At 45.4% G+C, this 20,677-nt stretch overlaps 1 protein-coding gene across 4 annotated transcripts in view; it reads left to right on the forward strand.

The window, feature by feature from the left end:
• The window catches only part of PCNX2 (pecanex 2), a 281,436-nt gene that overhangs the window by 251,720 nt on the left and 9,039 nt on the right, over nt 1–20,677 (forward strand). For 3 of the 4 annotated variants that reach the window (XM_014854585.3, XM_044758805.2, XM_070492557.1), the window contains 6 exons: nt 238–471; nt 2,061–2,173; nt 14,340–14,484; nt 14,985–15,215; nt 15,856–16,130; nt 16,787–16,983. In XM_014854585.3, the coding sequence (XP_014710071.3) occupies nt 238–471; nt 2,061–2,173; nt 14,340–14,484; nt 14,985–15,215; nt 15,856–16,130; nt 16,787–16,983 (1,195 nt within the window). The remainder of the gene's footprint in view (nt 1–237; nt 472–2,060; nt 2,174–14,339; nt 14,485–14,984; nt 15,216–15,855; nt 16,131–16,786; nt 16,984–20,677) is intronic. The other variant, XR_011496310.1, reaches the window with a different exon arrangement.

Genomic DNA, 20,677 nt, shown 5'->3' on the forward strand with positions numbered 1-20,677 from the left:
TCCTGTTCTTCTCACTTCCCTACAGTGACCCTTAAAAAGACGGCACTTTAGAATGTCTCAAATGGGCTCTATGCATTAAATCTAGCAGGGACTACAAATTATACCACATGTGGGGATTTCATGTCTCATATTTCACTGATATTGATTTTTTATTTACTTTAGGAGATAGAGTAAATAAAAAGTCTTTCTGGCTTTAGAATCGCTGTAAGCGCTCACAATCTTGCTTTCTCTCTGCAGAGTATAATATACTTTATGGTGACATCCCCCAAACTCCTCTCCTGGATCAAAAATGAACCACTCCTGACGTCCCTGCAGCCTTTCACCAAGTGGCATTACATTGAGCGTGACCTTGCGATGTTCAACATTAACATCGATGATGACTATGTCCCCTGTCTCCAGGGGATAACACGAGCCAGCTACTGTAATGTTTATCTAGAGTGGATTCAGTACTGTGCACAGAAAAGACAAGAGGTAGGTAAGGGAGGTGAGAGCTGGAGGCATCGAATACTTTAAAAAAACAAGGAAAATTGTAAAGTCCATGTCTTTATACTTTATGGTAGACTATAATAAAATAGAGGAGAGAAAAAGTGTATTTGGATAAATGTTTATTTAACACTTAAGCAAAATTAAATTTAAGAATTCATTACCATGTCTCCAATGAAGGAGACTTGAAGGTATGTTTCTGTCTATACTGTGCCCAGGGGTCAGTGCAGTTTTAAACCTCTAGCAGGTCTTTAAAATTCTGGGAACTTCTTTGTAATTTTACTTCTTTGTAAATTTACTTTTTGAGATTTCTGTACAGAGTACATCTGTGCTGAAATCCAGAGGACTTACTGAACTTACCAAATCGTGGACGTGCAAATTCTATTTAGCAATCAGATGGTTCAAGTTTCTTCCATAGTGACTTTTCTTGTGCGTTATCGCTCACGTGCTGAGGACACTTCTGGAGATGAATGCGGCCTCTTAGAAATGAAACCAAGGACAATGACAGCTTATAAAAAGAAGAGGAGGAGGGCAGGCAAGGAGGAGGAGGAAAGGGAGGAGAAAGGGGAAGAATGGAAATGGAGCGAGACGGTTGATGGTTGACTTTGGTTGTCAGGATTTGACAAAAGCTGAATCAACATGTTATTGATGGAGACAATAGATCCAAGGTGAAGACACCCCCTCGGCAGTTGATGAAGTATCCTATGACCTGTAAAGGGCAAACCAAAGTATGACGTTAGCCCAGGTCCTTGACTTTTTCGTGAGTGCTTAAAAACAGATGGTAGGAAGAGCAGGTGGCAGAATTCACTTTCTCCAGGTGCAACAAGGAGAATGTGTGTTGCTATCTTAACCCATGCTAAGCCTCTTCAGGTGACTGAGAGATTCAAAGAATCTGTTGATGTTGTTGGCTAGCCCCATGATGGCTCTCCTCTTTCCTTAGTTGCTTCATAAAATCATTTCATTTTTTTTGCAGAAGACATTTTGACTTTAAATTTCTTCTGCCTTTCCCCCTGCCTCTTTTTTAAAGCTGGCTTTGGATGACCCCCTTAATTTAGTTGTTGACTGTGGACTTATGGTCAGTTCAGTGGGCTCCTCATTATAGGGAAAACACAAAACCCTCATTTGTGCGACATTCCTGTACTTCCTCTTTCCCTGTTAGGCATGCCTCTCCCCTGAGTTGGACAGTGTTAAGGTGACACTAGATAGTGTTAAGGTGGCACCAGATAGTGTTAAAATGGCACTGGATAGTGTTAAGGTGAGCATTCATTTGACTGTAAGCTCTGACCATCTTCATGACCTGAAGTGTCATATTCAAAATTCCAGGAAATTAGGCAAGGGAGCCAAATGTTAGCCCATTTTCTCTCCTAAAGTAGCTTCTCTGTTTTAATCTTTTTTTCATGTCCAACCACTAAGAAACTGCTTCAGGAAGCAGAGGGTTCCTCATCCCTCTGGTCATTTTAGTGGGGACTGGAGGACCACGATGCTGACTTAGCCTCCTAGAACTCTGCATTTATGACTCTATGTTGGTGCATGTTGGAACCCGCGTGAAAGTTAAATTAACATCCTTGCTCTTTCAGTCTTCGAAGAACCTGGACAGTGACGAGGACTCTCCTTTAGTGACTCTGTCCTTTGCCCTCTGTATCCTGGGGAGGAGAGCTCTGGGAATGGCTGCTCACAATATGGCCCTCAGGTACTGGGGGGGAACAGTTGGTACAGGCACTCTAGACGTTTGACAGATTTCTGTCAATCATTTTCTTTATTTTAAAGTTGCACTGCTTTATACTTCTTTTAGATAGTTCTTCCTATAGTAAATCATGTTAGGCCGATGAGAAGACTTTTTTGATCACTGTAATCATTTGGAGTGTTAGATTTGGAAATGGCCTTAATATGGAACAGTCAAAACCCCAAATTCTTGATATAGAACCTTCTATGTTACAAAGGTCCTTAAAGATTTGCTGGGAAGACTGAATGAAATCATGCAAATGAAGTGCCTAGCCTGGTATCTAGCAAAATTAATGCTCAATAAATGTTAGTTTCCTCACAGCAGCTCAGCTCTCATCCAGACCCTACTCTGCCCTATCTCAGTGGAGCTTTGATTAATTGGATGTCCCTTCTCCTGTTTTTTCAAACTCTCTTTCTACCAGATCTTCCCCTCTGTATGTAAATAGAGCAAGTTTCTCTTCTTAAAGGACAAAAACAAAATTAAACTCTCTCCTGGCCCTTTCACCCTCTGTCACTGGGGTCTTAACTTGCATTCACAAACAAACTCGAACCTTCATTCACAAATGAAACTGTGCTCACGGCCCACCGTCTCACGGCCGGTTTGCCTTCCTCTCCTGGTATTCCAGCGAAACTGATCTTATGAATTTCTCCAGTCACCTTCTCATCACCCGAATGGGAGCCATTTCGCAGACTTCTCCTTTGATATTTAGCACTGTGGACCAGGTGTTCTGAACTCTGCCTATCCATTAGAATCACGTCAATGAGTGCACATTAAATCTCCTGAGGGGCTTTTAAATATTCTGATACTCAGGACCTACCCAAGTCCAGACCAATTGCATCAGAACCTCTGTGGGTGGACCCCACAGATGTTTATAGCTGCCCAGCTTGAGAATCATATAGAACCTGGGAGCTTAACCAAGAAAGAGTTCTTCTGTCTAGACTCCCTCACTGGTTTCTCCTCTACTTGGACTTTCTTCAATATTTCTCTGTTGTATCACTGATATGGTGCTCTGCAGAAGGAGCTCTTTTGACATTCAACTTGAGTGAGGTTTGTGTTATTTATGTATTTGTTTAACTACTCTCACAACCCCTGGCCGTTAAGTCAACAAGTCCATGAAGGCTTGTTGACTGTGTTTCCGAATGCCCTTCCTGCCAGCGATGGCTGAGTCATTACTGGTGGCAAGTTGTGGAAAGGCATCATGGATTACGTGCTGTGAACCGATCAAGGGTGAAGAGGTGTGCTTGGCACTTCTCTTCATTTCTCTCTAGAGGCGTAGCCTTGACTCACTAAGAGGGAAAGGTGAGAGAACTGAGGTAGGTAGAATTTGTGACATCAGCTACTCTCTCAGCTCCCACCTCTCACAAGTTTATGATTTTCTTTGCAGGTGAGAAAGGCTAACTGACTTACCCTTAAAGTATTGAGTTAATACCTATTATAGGAAAATACTCTGGGGAGCTGCTGCCTGGCTTTCCAGCCTCCCTCTGTCCCCCTACCTGCCTCAGCCTCATACTGGATCTGGGCAATTCCCCTCTGGTCATCTGGGACTAAATTTGCTGATTGTATGAAAGTCTAGCAGAAGGCTCATTCATAGGCTGTTCGAAACAGTGGCTCCCACGGGGAATCCTTATTAACCTGTAAACAGAGAATACTGTTTGAGAAAAGCTTCAGATTTGGACTCAAAATCACAACGTGAGTCTTCAAGTATTCATAGCATCCAGGCAGATGGTCCTTTGTGTGATCAATTTGAGATTTTTCATAAATTTCAAATTTTCTTTACAAATCGCAAGTAAAATGCTCCAAAGATTTCACTCTTTCAGTTCCTATCTATTTTCAAAGACTTCTTCAGTCTTGTTCTTGGGTAACTTGTTCGAATATTCCTCATCAAGGTATTTCTTGATTGGTTGTTTTTATTTATTTTCTCCTTGATTAAGCACCATGCTTAACCAGCTGCTTTGTTAAACCTTGTTTTGATGGGATTTTCTTTGTTTCAGACAGTTTCTGATACTCAGTGTCAGCTCCACTTGTTCCAAACAGAGTGATGAGAGAAATTGGGGAGTAATACTCTTGGTGTTCTAGGGGAAGATTTGATGATCCGGGACTCGTTCACTTTACCGAGGGGTCCCATACCACAGTCAAATCCTACGAGATGATTTCATTTCAATCTTTGTCTTACAAAAGGTAACTTATTTTACACACTGCCCTAAGCCAGTGGTTTCAGGGTCTAAAGTCCTTGAAGTTCTGACTTAGTTGGATATGTTGTGGGGAGTGACAAGGGACACATGCAAAGGGGAGGCTGGAGCCTGACAGAGCCCCCACCTTGGCTTCAACCCAGCAGCTGTGCTCTACATTTCTTATAAAGCTGGTTCCACAGGTCAAAATTTTTAAACCTAATTTATGTAGATATAGTCAGATTGCTCTCCAAAAAAGCCGGCCCACTTTGTACTCTCACCAAGAGTTTTGCCATACCCTCACTAATACTGGGTATTCAGTCTTTTTACATTTTTCTGGTTTCATGGGTGAAAACGAGTGAAAAATGATCTCATTCTTATTTGAATTTGCATTTCTGTTATTAATAGTGAGGGTAGGAACCTTTTTACATATTTATCAGTCACATATTTTTTCTGTGAATTGTCTGTCCATTTATATGCTTTACCCATTTTTATTAGGTACTTACTGATTTTGAGGAGCTATTCTCATATTAAGATATTACTATGTGTTAAAAATATTTTCTATCAAGGTGCATTTGTCTTTTATTTTTATCTATGACATCTTTTTTAAATTTTGTCTTATGATTTATGGATTTTGTGTTTTTCTTTAAAATGTTTCTGCAGCTCCAGGATATAAAAGTATTAGACCCTATTTTCTTCTGTTACTTCTATAGTTTTATTTCTTTAGCTTTTGAATCTTGACAGGTCTTGGGATTTGATTTTACTCCCCTTATTAGCTACCTTGTTACTGTTTCATGGATTCTGTAAGAGGACATGAGACTCCTGGGTCAGAGACAAATGACTTTATTTCTCAAAGCACAGCAGCAGGATGAGCATTGGCATATTTGTATCAGTTCCCCTTGCCCCCAACCCCGTGAGGGTGATGCAGAGCACCCATGCTCCATTACAGGAAAGACCACTGAGCTCAGGGAACCAGCCACTTTATAGCAAAGAGAGATGTTACTTCATTCCTCAAGGATGTTCGTCCTGAGAAATGGCCTGGGCCTTGCATTCTTAGCTCTCCCAGTAGGACATGTTGGAGAACGAGATCTAAAGAGTATTGGCTCCCAACAAATCCACATAGAATATACTTTCATACACAGTGGGAGATAGGGATCCAATTTTTTCCCCAAATAGATAGCTGACAGTCCAACAGTGTTTGCTAAGTAGCTCATTAGTTATTTAGTCAATTAGTTAGTTAAAATCATCACTAGCTTGAAATACCATATACTATGTTTCCATGCGTAAGTGGTGTGCTTCTGGCTTTAGTCTTCTGTTAAAGTGATCAATTTCTCTACTCTTGCAACAAAACCATACTATTTGGTTTACTAGAGTGATCTATCATTTTGAAATCTGATAAGCCCAGTCCTGTCTTTACTTTTTTCTTGTCTCTTATAGTTTTGTGGTGGGGTGCTATTCTTGCTCATTTTCTCCTCAGGTGAAATTTAGAATCACATTTTATTAGAACCTCTGTTGGAATTTTGATTGAGATTATACAGAATTTACAAATTAACATGAGGAAAACATAAACATCATTCAATAATATGGTGTATCTTTGTAACCACTCAGTGTTTTTAAATGTCTTTTAGTAAAATTTTATCATTTTTTGGAGATTTGCAATCTCTTAATGGATTTATCTCTCGGTATTTTATAGTTTTATTGTGCTTATGAACAGAATTTTTTTTCCATCATATTTTCTAATTGGTTACTGCTAGTATACAGAAAGTGTTTTTTTTTTTATTGATCTTATTCTGGGTTCCTCTACTAAACTCCATTATAAACATAGTCTGTCAGTAATTCTCTTTGATTTTCTGGTGGAAAGACATATTTGAAAATAATGACAATTTTGATTTTTTTCTTTCCAATATTTATGCTCAATTCTTTTCATATTACCTTTGCTATGACCTCTAATGCAATGTTGGAGGTGGGCATCTGTGTTAGGTCCTTATTGCTGCTTTGACAAATTACCACAAACTTGGTAGCTTAAAGCAACACAAATTTATTATCTTATAGTTCTGGAGGTCAGAAGTCCAAAATGGGTTTCCCTAGGCTACGATCAGGTTGTCCTCAGGGCTGTGTTCCTTCTGTGGGCTCTGAGGGGGAATCCATTCCCTGTTCTAGAAGCTGCCTACGTTCCCCTGGCCCCTTCCTCTGTCTTCAGAGCCAGCAGTGTAGCATCTTCAAATCTCTCTCTGACTCAAACTCTACCTCTCCTGCTTGCTTCTTTCACTTAAGGACCCTTGTGATGACATTGGGCTCACCCAGATAATCCAGGATAATCTTTCCATCTCAAAATTCTCAGTTTAATCACGTATGCAGAATTTCTTTTGCCACGTAAGGTAACGTATTCACAGTTTCCAGGAATTAGGACATAGACATCTTTGAGGGGCCACTATTCTGCCTATGACAACATCTTTGCCTTAATCCAGATGTTAATGGGAACAAGCGATATTTTAGCATTATAAGGTTTGTTTTAGGTTCCTATGAGACCATTTTTATCAAGTCAGGGAGTTTCCTTCTCTTCCTAGCTTGCTAAACCTTTTATCAGGAAAGGATGCTGAATTCTTTTAAAATTTATGGGTACATGTTCAGATGATATTCTTCTCCTTAAATATATTAATGTAGTGGGTTACATTAATATATTTCCTCATGCTGAAACATCCTTGCAATTCTGAGACAGAGTTGGTCATGATATAGTATTCTTTTTATACAATGGTGGGTTCAATTTGCTAATATTTTATTGGGTGTGGTTATAGCTAAGTTCAAAGTATGAGTGGCTCATGATGTGTGTGTGTGTGTGCGCGCGTGCACTCTATCCTTGTATAATTTTGAAGTCAGGAGTATGCCCTTAGGTGTACTTTATGAGGCCCAACATGTCATTCTCACATATTTAAAGTTAAAGAGTAACAGATGATTTCTGAACACTGACTCCCAAGGTAAGTCTTATACAGTGGCCTAGCAAAGTCACAAGCTCTGCTTCATTTGATGGATTTGTTGGGGAAATATTTTGACTTTACCATAGTGACATAACTCTGATGGACAATTCTCAAGACAGAAAAATATGTGCATGCAAAATTAGGGAGGATGAATAAATTGAGAATCATCTTAAATGATAATCTGAATGTAGGTGGGCGAAAGAGTATAAAAAAGTCTTAAAATAAAATGTCGATATTTTTGGAGCTAGAATGGGTTAATGTGGATGTGACAAGCAACACTGATAATTTTTTTAATTTGCAGTTTGGGGCGTATCTCCTTTGGAGAACTGTGTCTCCTACTGAATAAAGGCATACAGATATGAAGGGATGTTTTAATAGGAAGTCAAAATGGTGTCACTGACTCCAGAGGCCAAGAGAAGCCTTAATTGCTGTCTTTAAGTTCATGAAAGGTGATGAGTAGATCCTGGCTGATGGTCCATTTATAGAGGTAAAAGGTGAGAAGATGGCTGCATTTTACGGCAGCAACGTGTTTCCTTGAAGAAGAAATTTTACTGACTGTTGGAGTAGACTAGGCTTCCAAGAGGATAGAAAATTTCAAGATAAATGTAACCTTGAAAAATGATAGGCAAACAAGCCAGCCATAGATGTGCTATGCCAGGCCCTGTGCAGGAGGCTGACAGGGAGAGCCCTGACATTTGACCTTGTGGCAGGAGGTCACTGCTGTGGTCTGAGGTCACGTCTACCACTTACCCACCCCTCTCGCCCGCAGTGGACGAGGAAGATAGTGCTCTTTAGAAATGCAGGACATAGCTCAGTGTCTCCTCCCAATCTTCTGTTGGAGATGAGGCCCCAAACTAGGGCCAGATGTCATACTGGATCATCTTGCAGAAGAGATTAAGGTCCACTTGCCAGACTGGGGCTGAAAACTCAGAAATCAGAATCTAGAACAAAAACAGACAAAGTAAACATGATGCGACATCCTGACCTAGGAGATTAAAGTGAGGCATCAAGGTAAATTCCAAATCTTGGAGCATGGGGAAAATATGTAAGTTTAAAGCAGAGAAAAAAATGTTTAACCTAGAAGAAGTAGCAAGAATTTCTGGGAGCTTCAATTGTAACACCGTGTGGGAAAGTCTTCTCCTACCCTGGCCTGGTGTCCATGTTCCCAGCTCCCTTGCTTCTCTGAAATGTCTGAATACTTCTAGAAGACATCCAGGTTCTCTTGTCCCCTGAACCCCAAACCTCATTGCTCCTCAGAATTACCTGGGCAGCTTGATAAAAATATAGACCCCAGGTCCCATCACAAACCGCCAACTTAAGAGTCTCTGGGAATTGAGCCTGGAAATCTATTTTTCATTTTGAACAAGCTGCCAGGTGATTGGTTCCTCAGCAGCCAACCTGACACTGGTCCTCAGGGTGGCCTTAGGAAGGTTTTCGCACTAGATAATAGCAGTTGATCCCATCGATATGGAGGCTCAGAAGCATAGAACTGTTGGGCCTTATAACACGATGAGGTCAAATGTATTTTTAAAAAGCTCCTCACCAAATCTTACCTTTTAATTATTTCTTGCTTGGGAATTACGATTTCACAATTTATTTGGGATTTATTTGAAAACATATCACTGAAATCCTTCAGCCACATGATTGCTTTCTAATGATTATATGAGATTCTGCAGTATAAACATCCTTCATTTATATCCAAAGCTTGTATTGCCTGTGCAAACCAGTTCAAGGTGAAAATAAAAATAACAGTAGCAGTGAACATTTACGATATGCTCACTCTGTACTGGGGACAGTGCTAAGTGCTTTACATGAGCTGATGCATTTTGTCCTCTCTCGAGGCATGGGAGAAGATAAGGCAGGTATTAATGGCTCTCTTTTACTGCTGGAAAACTCGAAGCACAGAGAAGTGATCTGTGCAATGTTTCACCATGGCAGAGTCATGCCAGACTCCAGAGTCCTGCTTAGCAAGCCCCTCACCCAGCCTCCACATACCCCTGGACATGCTTGATCCTAAGGATGGACACAGAAAGAAATAGGTGATACTAGGACAAGACACTTGCCCGAGTATCAGAGCCAAGATTGAAGCTTAGGTTTGGAGCTTCTGGCTCTCATCTCTGCAGCTCTGCTGGGTCATATGCTGCCTCTCTGTGTGGTGCCAGAACTCTAAAACCAAGTAAAGTATCTTGGAGCTACATGGGGGACACCGCTGCTTTCTTTCCGAGTGCTCTTCACCAGGTAGCAGAGAGCTGGGGCCCAAACCAGGTTTGATTTTCAAGCCACTAGGGTAACTTCCTGGACAAAGAGGGCATGAAAGAATGATAAACACGCTGTCAATTCAGGATGTGGGCTGAGTATTTACAGCAATTTAGACACTGGAAAATTGCTGGTGATCGACCTCAGCAAGGTGAGGTGGGGGTGAGTTCAAGAACTCCTAGTATCTTGACTGTATGGCTCCACTGAAGCCTTTAAGCAGTTAGTTCATTCTGACCGACCTCTGAGCTGGCCTTTAAGAACATGGCTCCAGTTCCACGTCTTAAAGCAACTCTGCTTCCTATAGAGGAAAGTAGGCGGGAGGCAGCCCTGAGTTTGCTCCAATGCTTCTTCAGTGTGACATGAGATACTGCATATTTGTTCCCACCTGTCTCATCCTCGTTCTCAACTCTTTCCAGCCTGTTTCCTCTTATATGAAAGGGTTATCATGATATATCTTGTATAGGCATCCACAAGCATGAGATGAACTGATGGAATGGAAAACACTTAGTAGTCCACAAACCACCAGACAAATGCACAGCATCGTCCTTCTCTGCCTCACTTCTAGTTGCTCAGAGGTGGTGCTGGTGACCTGGACCTTGTTTTTGTTTGGGGAACTTTAGCAGGAGAGTGTGGTCAAGAGTGATGGAATTGACCGTGAAACCAGTGCATAGTTGCAGGATTCCACAGAGAGGAATAAAGCGAGTGTGAAGCATGGTGCTGCTCCCGAAGTGGGGATGCTCTCAGCCAGGATACGGACTTAGGTAACAAGCACATACTGTCTCTCTATCTCCGTTACCAATTAGCAAACACGGGAAACCCCGCCTGCAAATCACACTGAATTGCTTGCATATGTTCTATGAGCGCACCATTTATGGCAATACGCTGCAACAGAAGGTCCTCCGCAATGCCGATCTGTAAACACATGGTGTATGGGCCTGTTTGGAAATTAACTAAAGTGAATAAATCTGTCATTATTATGGAGTGCCCATTGGGTGTCTTGCAGAAACTATCTCAGCATTAAAGTTGTTTCCCTCTGAATCATCAGATTCATTAAAGCTGGATCCAAGATAATGGCCCCGTTGTCCAAAATTTAAAATCTGTGTCCTCCAATGGCACTCTTATTTTTATGAAAGAGCAGGGTTTCTCAGCAGAGGCACTATTAACATTTGGGCTGCATGGTTCCGTGTTGTCGGGGGCTGTCCTGTGCCTTGTAGCAGCAGCCCTGCCTGGCTTCTCCCCACTAGATCCCAGTAGCACTGCCCCACTATCCTCAGTTGTCACACCCAGGAATGTCTCCAGACATTGCCAAACATCCCCCGGGGGCCAAAATTGCACCAGTTGAGAATCAGTGAGAGGGGGTGCTGGTGATAACTGGGCTGAACTGGTCAGTAATTTTGAACCAAAGAAAGGCTTAGAGGGGATCTCTGGCTCGAATAGAGCTCTGAAGACTCCTCTGTGGATAAAGAAAACTGAGACACAAGAGAGGGAAGACGACTGTGCTTCATCTGGGCGTCCTCAAATTGTCGTTGCTGTGAAAGGTGATGGGTGGGGATACTGAAATGGCCTGGACCTGTTGAAGCATCGGCCTGGGGCAAACCGTGAGCTGGAGTATCGGCAGTGGCCAGCTCTGTGAGTAACAGCCAAAGCCAGAAAACGCCCATTTCCAGGAAGGTTGTGAAGAACTGCGCTTAAGTACTGACGGGCTCAGCCTCTCATCTGTATGCATCACCAGCGGTTACATCATTGTATAATAGGAAACTGGGTGGGGAACCAGAAAGACAACAAGAACAGGAGTTAGTACTGTCAGAGGATCACTGAGACCCAGCTTTATGGTTGTCGGTGTCTGCTGGGGTGCAGAGTCACTCTGAAGCCAAGGCTGGAATATTCTTTCCAACACACACATGCAGATGTGTGTACACACAAACGTGCACACATGCACACTCAGCTACAAAGGCAAGACCGTTACTCAAGTCCTGACTCTCTGGAACAAGGACTGAGCCCTGCAGAAGAGGGGCAGGGGGCTAACAAGGCAGGCGTGCAGACGTGGCCCCCTCGAACGGACTGGAGTGGAGGGCGGAGCAGTAGAACTGTTCTTGGGTTGAGTGGTGCAGTGTCACAGCCTGAGCGATACAGACCAGCCTTTTCCAGTTAAAAAGAAAACACATGCAAGTACCCACTACTCGTCATCATACTAGACGGTAATATTTTCGTGCTATTTTTGTTTATTAAATTTTAAGCACCTGTGTGGTGCCATGTAAGCTCATGCACATCCCGGCACCACAGTCTTAGGGTGTCTGTGTGGATCTGCTTCTCTAACAATGATTACACACGTGTCAGGTTTCTTCTGGGGCCTGCCCTGCCCTGTCCCCTACGTAATCCCACACAACTGGACACGACTGTGCCTTCATTGCTGATGGCCTGGCTGACAGACTATGATGGATGGGAAGAGAGGACCTGGCTGGGGGTGAGGGAGGGAGCAGGGGGCCGAGTAGTGGCTGTTTTAGTCCCCATCAAGGCCAACCTCGACTGACTCAGATGGGACACTATTTCCCCACTCCAGCTGTTGGCCTGGGGGTGGGAGCCTGTCATCTCTCAGCAGAGTCTTAAAAAGACAAAGCCCTGTGAAGCTCCAAATCCGAAATGTGCTGCAGGTGTCCTGCAGACCCCTGCTCTCTCCCCTCAGCGGCCTCCCAAGCTTGTCACATCCCTCTGCCTTCCTTGCCTTCATCCCCTCGAGGATAAAACGCAGGTAATGAAACACCTTCCTCTTCAGATGCCTTTACCTTTGAGGTGCTGGGGAGAATACCCCCAATCTTGGGATTCTGATGCAGGCTTTGTTTTCCACATTGAGAATCATTTTAATGGAACGGCGTTAAGTGTCACAATGTGTCACTTTTCTGTGGAAATAGAAATGACAATAAAGCATTTATTGTTGGGGGCCTTGGATGGGAACGCAGGCACTGTGGAGTGGCTCCCAGGGAGCCTGGTAACTGGGCCGTCTGCGCTTGCCCTGTACATGCTGCCGAGCAAACAGCAGCCCGGGGCCTGGGATTCCTGCTCTTCTGTTCTGTCTGCGGACGTTGCTCTGGGTATCCAGGCGAGTTCCTTAAGCTGCCTGTGCTACTGTTCCCATCCCTACAAGTGGAGGGGTGTCTTCTCAATGTGTGGGCCAGCAACGTGGCGTTTCTAATCCTTTCCAGAAGAAACCCCCTCATGCTTTACGATTCAGCTCTCCCTCGGCAGTACTTAGCTCCTGACCAACGACAGGAGCATTTTCAAATGTTTTCACTTGATGCAGAGAGTACTCGTTATTCAAAAGCTTCACTTGGCATTCGCCCCACTGCAGCCTGGCTCTGCTGTCCGACGACTCCCCTCTCGGTGCATCCTAGTCAGTTGCTAAGGCTCACAGCCTCAGGAAGTCTTTGTTCTCTGAGGGGGGAGCCTTTTCAGGAGGGCTGCCTCCTGGAACTCTTTCTGGAAGGTTCTGGGCTCCTGCAGGACACAGTACCCTGACTATACCCTGGCCGCTTCCGTTTCCCACAGTCTGCTCTGACTCGAAGCCTCAGCCTCTCTCTCAAGGGAGTTCTAGAAGGAAATTAATGATAGTGGTGCTTTTTGCAATGAAATGCTAAAATAGCAATCAGTGGAACTATTTCCCTGATGTGCAGGTCTCATGCGCTGTGTTGAATCAAAAGTCTTGCTCAGTAAGCCAACTCATTAAATCCTTATGAGCAGTCATCCTCAGAGATGCTTTCACACACATTTTCCTGCTCAGTCTGTCCCAGTTCCATGCTATCAGGGGTGCTGTTTCTCGTACTTGCCTCATAACTGTCCCTCAGGGACGGCAGAAGCCAGGTCTTTAGAGGTGGCGGCGTGATCGGTGATCGAGTATATTAATGGAAAGAAAGGGAAAGGAGAAAGGAAGAACTGATTTTCCTCTCCTCACAGTACAGGGTGAGTCACTTTCCCAAACCCAGATTCCCTGTGTTCCTCAGAAGGTAAAGGACCCAGACCCTGAAAGATTTCCTTTGAGTGACTCTCATGTTCCCAATGCAGGCAATGCTCAAAGACATGCAGGGAATGGAAGCAAAGAAGGAAAAACCTAGAAACATAGAAACCTGGATAATCCTGAAAGATCCTGTGGTCATTCTGTTTAAACCTCTCTCTTATGCCTCTTCCCCTAGTCATTATAAAAGGGGTGGGGTTGGAAAGTGGACATTCTCTGAGACTCTAAATGACCAATTTGAGATTTCATTTGGCTTCATTTTCTCTCTCCATATTGTGGGAGAATCCAGTTTTTATTATGAGGAACATAGTCCAAAAGTGATATCCAGAAAGACGGAAAAGAAAAATAAAAGCTCCTGGCCTGTCCCACAGTTAGCCCCGCCCCTCCTGAGAATTGGAGACCTGGCGGATCATTGGAATAGATTAGCCTGTTGTCTCAGCCCCCTAATTGAGTGCATCCATGTTTGGCCAGATCTATCTCTACTGTCACATGTAGGGATCAAATACTTCGGTGGCTCCTAAAATTACTGAAGATGACTGTTACGCCAATTGTCATGAGGGTCTGAATGCGGGCTGCAAGGGCAGGCGTAGTACCTGCTGGACCAGCCTGTAGATTTAAGATCATTCTTGACGTAACAAATCGGAGACTTGGACCTCGCTCAAAGTGACAACATTCTGAACACTGTACGTTCAGGGTGAAGGGACAGTCATTCAGACTTTATTTTACAGCCTGGATTCTTTCCTGTATGGTCTTCACACCCTCTTCAAAGGTGACTTTAGAATAACAGCACGAGACGAGTGGGTATTTGCTGACATGGACTTACTGCATAAAGTTGTCGCCCCAGCTATCAGGATGTCCCTGAAGCTTCACCAGGTAAAAATCCATTTTTTTAAAAAAAGTGTAAGCCTGAAACATTAGGGAAAAATGACCTTTCAAAAATATGGTCCCCTTTCTTGGCATGACATTTGTGGGTGGGTTTATTGCTTAGCTTACTAAAGCACTGAGGCCACCTGGATATTCTTGACATTGGCCAGTGGCGACTTGCCCTCAGGAGCTGCTAGGAGGTGGTGATATCCACTAGGATGGAAGAGGGGAATCGTCCAGAGAAAATGACATATCAGAAGGGCCCAAACTGTTTTGAAAGGTCATAGGAACCTAAGCCACATTTCCCTAGGCACATTCCAGAGGTTAGGGCAGTTGAATGAGGAAGTGTCCTCTCTCCAGCTCAAGGCTCAGAAAAAGAGCAGGGAGAGAGTGCGACATGGAAGTGGACTTGGCTTTGCAGGTCATTGGCCAAGTCGCCATCTGCACACTTACCCAAGGATTGGCTCTCTTGTCTTCATGGAGCCCACGGATGAACTTCTTTCCCCCAGGACCAGTTCACTTGTCCTGATGAGTATGAAGACCCAGTGGTCCTCTATGAGGCCATCCAGTCTTTTGAGAAGAAAGTGGTGATCTGCCATGAGGGTGACCCGGCCTGGAGGGGCGCGGTGCTCTCCAACAAGGAGGAGCTGCTCACCCTGCGGCACGTGGTGGACGAGGGTACCGATGAGTACAAGGTCATCATGCTCCACAGAAGCTTCCTGAGCTTCAAGGTGATCAAGGTACAGTGGCCATACTTCCCGGGTTGGCACAAGTCTCCAGTTAGGGGAATACGTGGGAAGCAATAGGACAGCAGTTAGCAGCAATGCTCGAGTCCCTGTGCCAGCATCTTCTGTACAGAGACACAGGCTCGGAGGAGCGTTGGCCAGCAAGCAGAGGCGGGCCGAGGAGCTAGGCGGGGCTGCGTTCCCCTGCCAGGGCCACTTCCCACCTCAGGGAACCAGTACGCAGGTGAGAGCTTTGGCAAGAAGTCCTGGTAGACACATGTGTAGATGAAGGTCAGGATCTAGCTTGTTTTTAGACTTTCTAATTCTCTAAAACTCTAGACCTTTCTCCAATAATTCCTCCAGTTATTCCTGGACCCCAGCACTTCCTTCCCAGTGATTCTTTTCATTTAGCTTCAAACCACTGGGCTGAAACCAAAATGTACTTTCTTTTACTTGCTGTGTTTCCCCATGAAAATGGCAGCTTATCCATCTTGTACGACTGCCATTCTGGCTTGACTATGAAAAGAGCTTTAGGCCAGTTGTTGTAGTCACAGCTATTCAGACCCTGAGCCCTGCTCCCTCATTGTAGGTTAAACTAACAGACTGGAAAACACGCACCATCTGCGTTTCTCCCCTCTTCCTTCCCCACCTGTAGGTTAACAAAGAATGTGTCCGAGGACTCTGGGCCGGGCAGCAGCAGGAGCTCATATTCCTTCGCAACCGCAACCCAGAGCGTGGCAGCATCCAGAACAATAAGCAGGTCCTACGAAACTTGATTAATTCCTCCTGTGATCAGCCCCTGGGGTACCCCATGTACGTCTCCCCCCTAACCACATCCTATCTAGGGACCCACAGGCAGCTGAAGAACATCTGGAGCGGGCCGGTCACGTTGGACAGCATCAGGACATGGTTCCTAACCAAGTGGTTAAGGTGGGTCTTTACAATAGACGGCTTTATCTGGGTGCTGGGGAGGGGGTGGGGGCATAGACAGCTCTCATCCTTCTGGTTAGGATTCCACTGTGGGTCATTGTTTTTTCCTGTGACTGAAACTCCCCTACCCAGTGTCATCTGACAGGTCATTCGTTTCACGAAGCAGTTTCAGATTACCAATCAGTGGGAAACCTCCTACAGAGGAGAATCTGTTCCCCTCACACTCACACAGGCTGAGAAGCTGGCTTGAGTTCTTGCAGAGCAGCAGAGGTGATGGGTCTTCAGGAGTAACTGTCCCACATCAGTTTCAGAAAACCAGGCCTGAACTCCCCCGGCACCCATCTCTCATCCAACAAGTCCCCTTACCTGGTTGTAATAATGTCTCTGGTTAGTTGGAAGGAATCCTAAGATGTTTTGCCCTCACAGCTGAGGGTTCCTGTTGGTTCAGATGCTGCTGATTCGTCCTGGTGCTGTTCGTTCATGTCTTAGACAACGAGGTTCAGGAAACAGAAGCCCCTCTCTCCACCTGTGCCACAGGTGTGCTGCTCACCTGTAGAGTGTCATCTTTGATCTTGACTTAGACATGAAGGTGGTGGGCATTCAAGGGTATTGGAAACGTTTGGGTGAGAGTCCTTGAAGCCTTTCTCCTCCCACAGAGTGAGGAAGGACTGCGATGCTGGCCAGCACCACGGGGGCAACATTGAAGATGTGGATGGAGGGGGGGCCCCACCAGGGGGCCCACCTGCAGGTGGCAGCAATGCCCCAAGTGCTGACAGCCAGGAGAGCAGCACAGAACAGCCCAGAAAAGCTGGGACTCACCACTGGTCACCTCATGCAAGGACACGGAGGACAGGTGGGTGCTGCAGGGGTCTCCTGGTTACTGATAAAGCCGCCTTTGGTCCCAGTGACCAATGCCATGGGTTATATTGTCATTCTAATCTCTAAGAGCTTCTTGCAAGAAAAATCAGTCTTGAGCCAAAGGATGCCCAAAATTTACTGACTCTTGTAGGTTCTGCTTGGAAAAAACTCTGTTAGAGTCAGCTTTTATCCCTTATCCATCTGTCTCTATCCATTACGTCAGCCGGGCATTGTTCTGTCTGTCCATCTGTCCAGTAGTCACTTCTTCCATCTCTTCTCTTACTCATTCAGTGATCATTTGATCACGTGGCTTCTGTGTCTCGCTGTGTCATGGCTATTGCGCCATGATGGCATTTTCGTTTTCCTGCAGGTTGACCCCTGCACCCTCTCCAAGTGTGTGTGTGTGCACAGACAGGCTCCAGCCCTCCCTTCCCTGCCTCTCTCTAGTTCTCACCTTCTTCTACTTATACCTGACATTTCAGAGGATAAGAAAAGGGGAGAAGAAGGGTGCCCGCAGAGGGTAATGGAGGAGGTGACTTGGTTCAAATTTAAAGTTTAAAATCACGTTTACACTAACGCCCACCTAGTTAGGGTTGACAAGATGGATGAGGTTCTAAAACCCCGCTCCACTGGAAAGAGGATAGGCTGGATTAGAAAAGCCGACCCTGAGGGCTCACAGAGGACACACCCAGGTGGATGCAGGAAAGACAAATGCTCTGCCCTGGTTTCCGCCAGCCCATCAGTGCCTGGCTTTGCCCTTCAAAGCCTGTTAGTGGTTTCGCCTTTTGGCCTCAGTGTTTCCTCACCATCCAGAAGCATTCATTAAGCACCTCACTGTACATGATCCACTTGCCAGCTCTGCACTGAATGCATTAGCAAGGAACAGTCCTTGCCTCCTGGACGTACTCAGAGCAAGGCTGAGGATTTAACTGAAATAGTGAGGATTTATATAAACAGAAGCAGATGGTAGATAGATATAGAGATAGGCAGAAGATAGACAGAGAGATAGATAGATAGACAGATAGATAGAGAGAGAGGGAGAGAGAGCGAGAGATGATAGATAGTCAGGGAGATAGAGAAAGACAGGCAGACAGATAATAGATAGATGGGGGATAGAGACAGATGATAGTTAGACAGATAGATGATAGATAGATAGATAGATAGAAGATAGATAAATTGTTAGAAGATAGAGGATAGCTAGATAGGAAGGAATGAGGGAAAATACATAGGTAGGTAGGTAGAGAGAGAGGTAGGTGAAAAGAGAGAGAGAGGTGGATAGATAAATAGGTGGGTAGATAGGTAGATGGGCAAAGTAATTGATTCTAGCTTCTCAGGGGAGAAGGGCCCACTTCCCCCAGCCCAGCGCCATCTGCCCTCAGCCCTGAGCAGAGCACCTGCCCCGCCAGAGGCATCCAGTGCGTGGCTAGCTCTCAGGCCAGGATTTCTCATTGCTTAGTTAACAGTTGTAGCGTATGAGAAATGTATGTTTCAAAATCACATAAGTGATTTTCCAGATGGGAAAATGCGAGGTAGCTTCCAAATGGAGAGACGCCTGAGGGTTTGGCATTTGCTAGTAATGTCCAGGTGACTTGTCTGAACAAGAGAAAGGTGGAGTCATGGGGAGCCTGGCCGGAGGGGCCACGGGCTTTTAGAGTTGGACACGGGTGTGCTGGACCAGCCTCTGACTTAGGAGATGCCTCTTCTGTTTCTAATGGGTAGAACGGTGCCAGCACTGGCTTGGCCTGGGGAAAGCTAGTTTTTCTTCCTCTCCTGATGCTGTCAGTAGTGAATGTTCCTCCAATTATGCTAGAGGCCTGGGGCGGGGAGCAGCCACAGGCTTTTGTGGCAGATGTTGGAGCAGGATCTTCCGGAGCCCAAACCAGCTGTAAATTTTTTATGATTACTTCCGAAAACGGCTCCTACCAAGGGCACTCCTGGCTTCTGGTACTTTACAAGGTAACGAGGCACACATGGTGCCCGTTGGCCCCACCTGCAGCCTGAGTCTGCCCCAGGCTCTGAGACCAGTGTCCTCCTGTTCCGGGGACTTTGGGAAGCCCTCGGCGAAGTACCCGCGGCTTTGAAGGAAACCCGCCTCGCCACAGCTCCTGCTCTTGCTGTGCCCTGGTTGCACTCACTGCACCCCTGCTGCGGTGATAAAACGCAGTAAGTAACACTCATCCAGTGCTTTCTGTGTGCCAGATACCGTCCTGAGTGGCTCACAATTGCAGGATCACCTAATCCTCCCCGTGACTCCAAGAGATAGGCACTTTCCCCATCTTCCTCTTGCAGCTGAACAAACTGGGACATAGAGAAGTTCAGTCACTGCCCAGACTCACCCAGCTAGTAAGTGGCTGAGCTGGGATTCGGATCCAGGCAAGGCGAGCCGAGAACCTGTGATCCTAACCACCATACGCGGTCCGGTCATCCAGCCCTGGGAATGCCTCTCCTCATCAGGTGCTACCTTGTCCTCTAGTCTGGGAATGAGCTGATGGAGCGACAACACTGCACTCGCTCCCAGTGCGCCACCATCTGTGCTGCTGGCAGTGTCCCTGCCCCGCCTGACTTTCTCCTGTCCCTGTCCTGTCCTGTGGCTGGCAAGGACTCTTCTTACAACTGGTCTTCCTTCTGGCCCACAGGCAGGCAATGCTGGCACCCATTTCTTCCTGAAGCAGCCAGCTGGGGTTCCTTTGGGTCCCCACTGTGGGCGGGGGGCAGGGGGCAAGGGACAGACAAGGCCCTCTTTTTGCTCAACAAGCTGACATGCCTGCAGAAAGAAGGCACTTCCCTGGAGTTATCCTGACACTGGGTGCCCCCTGCAGAGGATCAGAGAGCTGGGGGGAGAAAGGAGATGGACCAAGGCCCACCACTGGCCTCCCCAGTTCAAACAAAGGAAAACCCTCTCTCTTGCTCTCTTTCTCTCTCTGGCTGTTCATGCAGCCCTGACAACTGCACAAAATCATAACTCTCTTCTCCACATAGCAGCCAGAGTGATGTTACTTCAACTTAAGTCCATTCAGTTCATTCTTCTGTTGAATAATGGCTTCCCATCACACCCTGAATAAGCCTGTATGGACAGTCCCTGACTTACAATGGTTCGACTTATGATTTTTTGACTTTATGGTGGTGTGAAAATGATACGCATTCAGTAGAAACTGTACTTTGAATTTTGAATTTTTCTCTTCCCCTGGGCTAGCGATATGCAGTGTGATCCTGGGCAGCGTCAACAGCAGGAGCTCCCAATCACCATGCTATCACGAGGGTGAACAAGATACACCTATGACCATTCTGTACAGACACCCATCCTGTTTGTCACTTTCAGAACAGTAGTCAATAAATTACATGAGATATTCAACCCTTTATTATAAAACAGGCCTTGTGTTAGATGGTTTTGCCCAGCTGTAGGCTAATGTCAGTATTCCTGGCGTAATAAGGTAGCTGGGCTAAGCCATGATGTTCGGTAGGTTAGGTGTATTAAATGCATTTTCCACTTAGGATATTTTCAACTTACAGTGGGTTTATCAGGACATAACCCCATCATAAGTCAAGGAAGATCCGTATTCGTTTGCTAGGGCAGCTGGAACAAAGTACCTCAAACGGAGTGCCTTAAACAACAGAAATTTGATGGTCTCACAGTTCTGGAGGCTAGAAGTCCAAGATCAAGGTGTCAGCAGATTTGGTTTCTCCCGAGG

This window comes from Equus asinus, chromosome 2, assembly GCF_041296235.1.
Source record: "Equus asinus isolate D_3611 breed Donkey chromosome 2, EquAss-T2T_v2, whole genome shotgun sequence".
Lineage (NCBI taxonomy): Eukaryota > Metazoa > Chordata > Mammalia > Perissodactyla > Equidae > Equus > Equus asinus.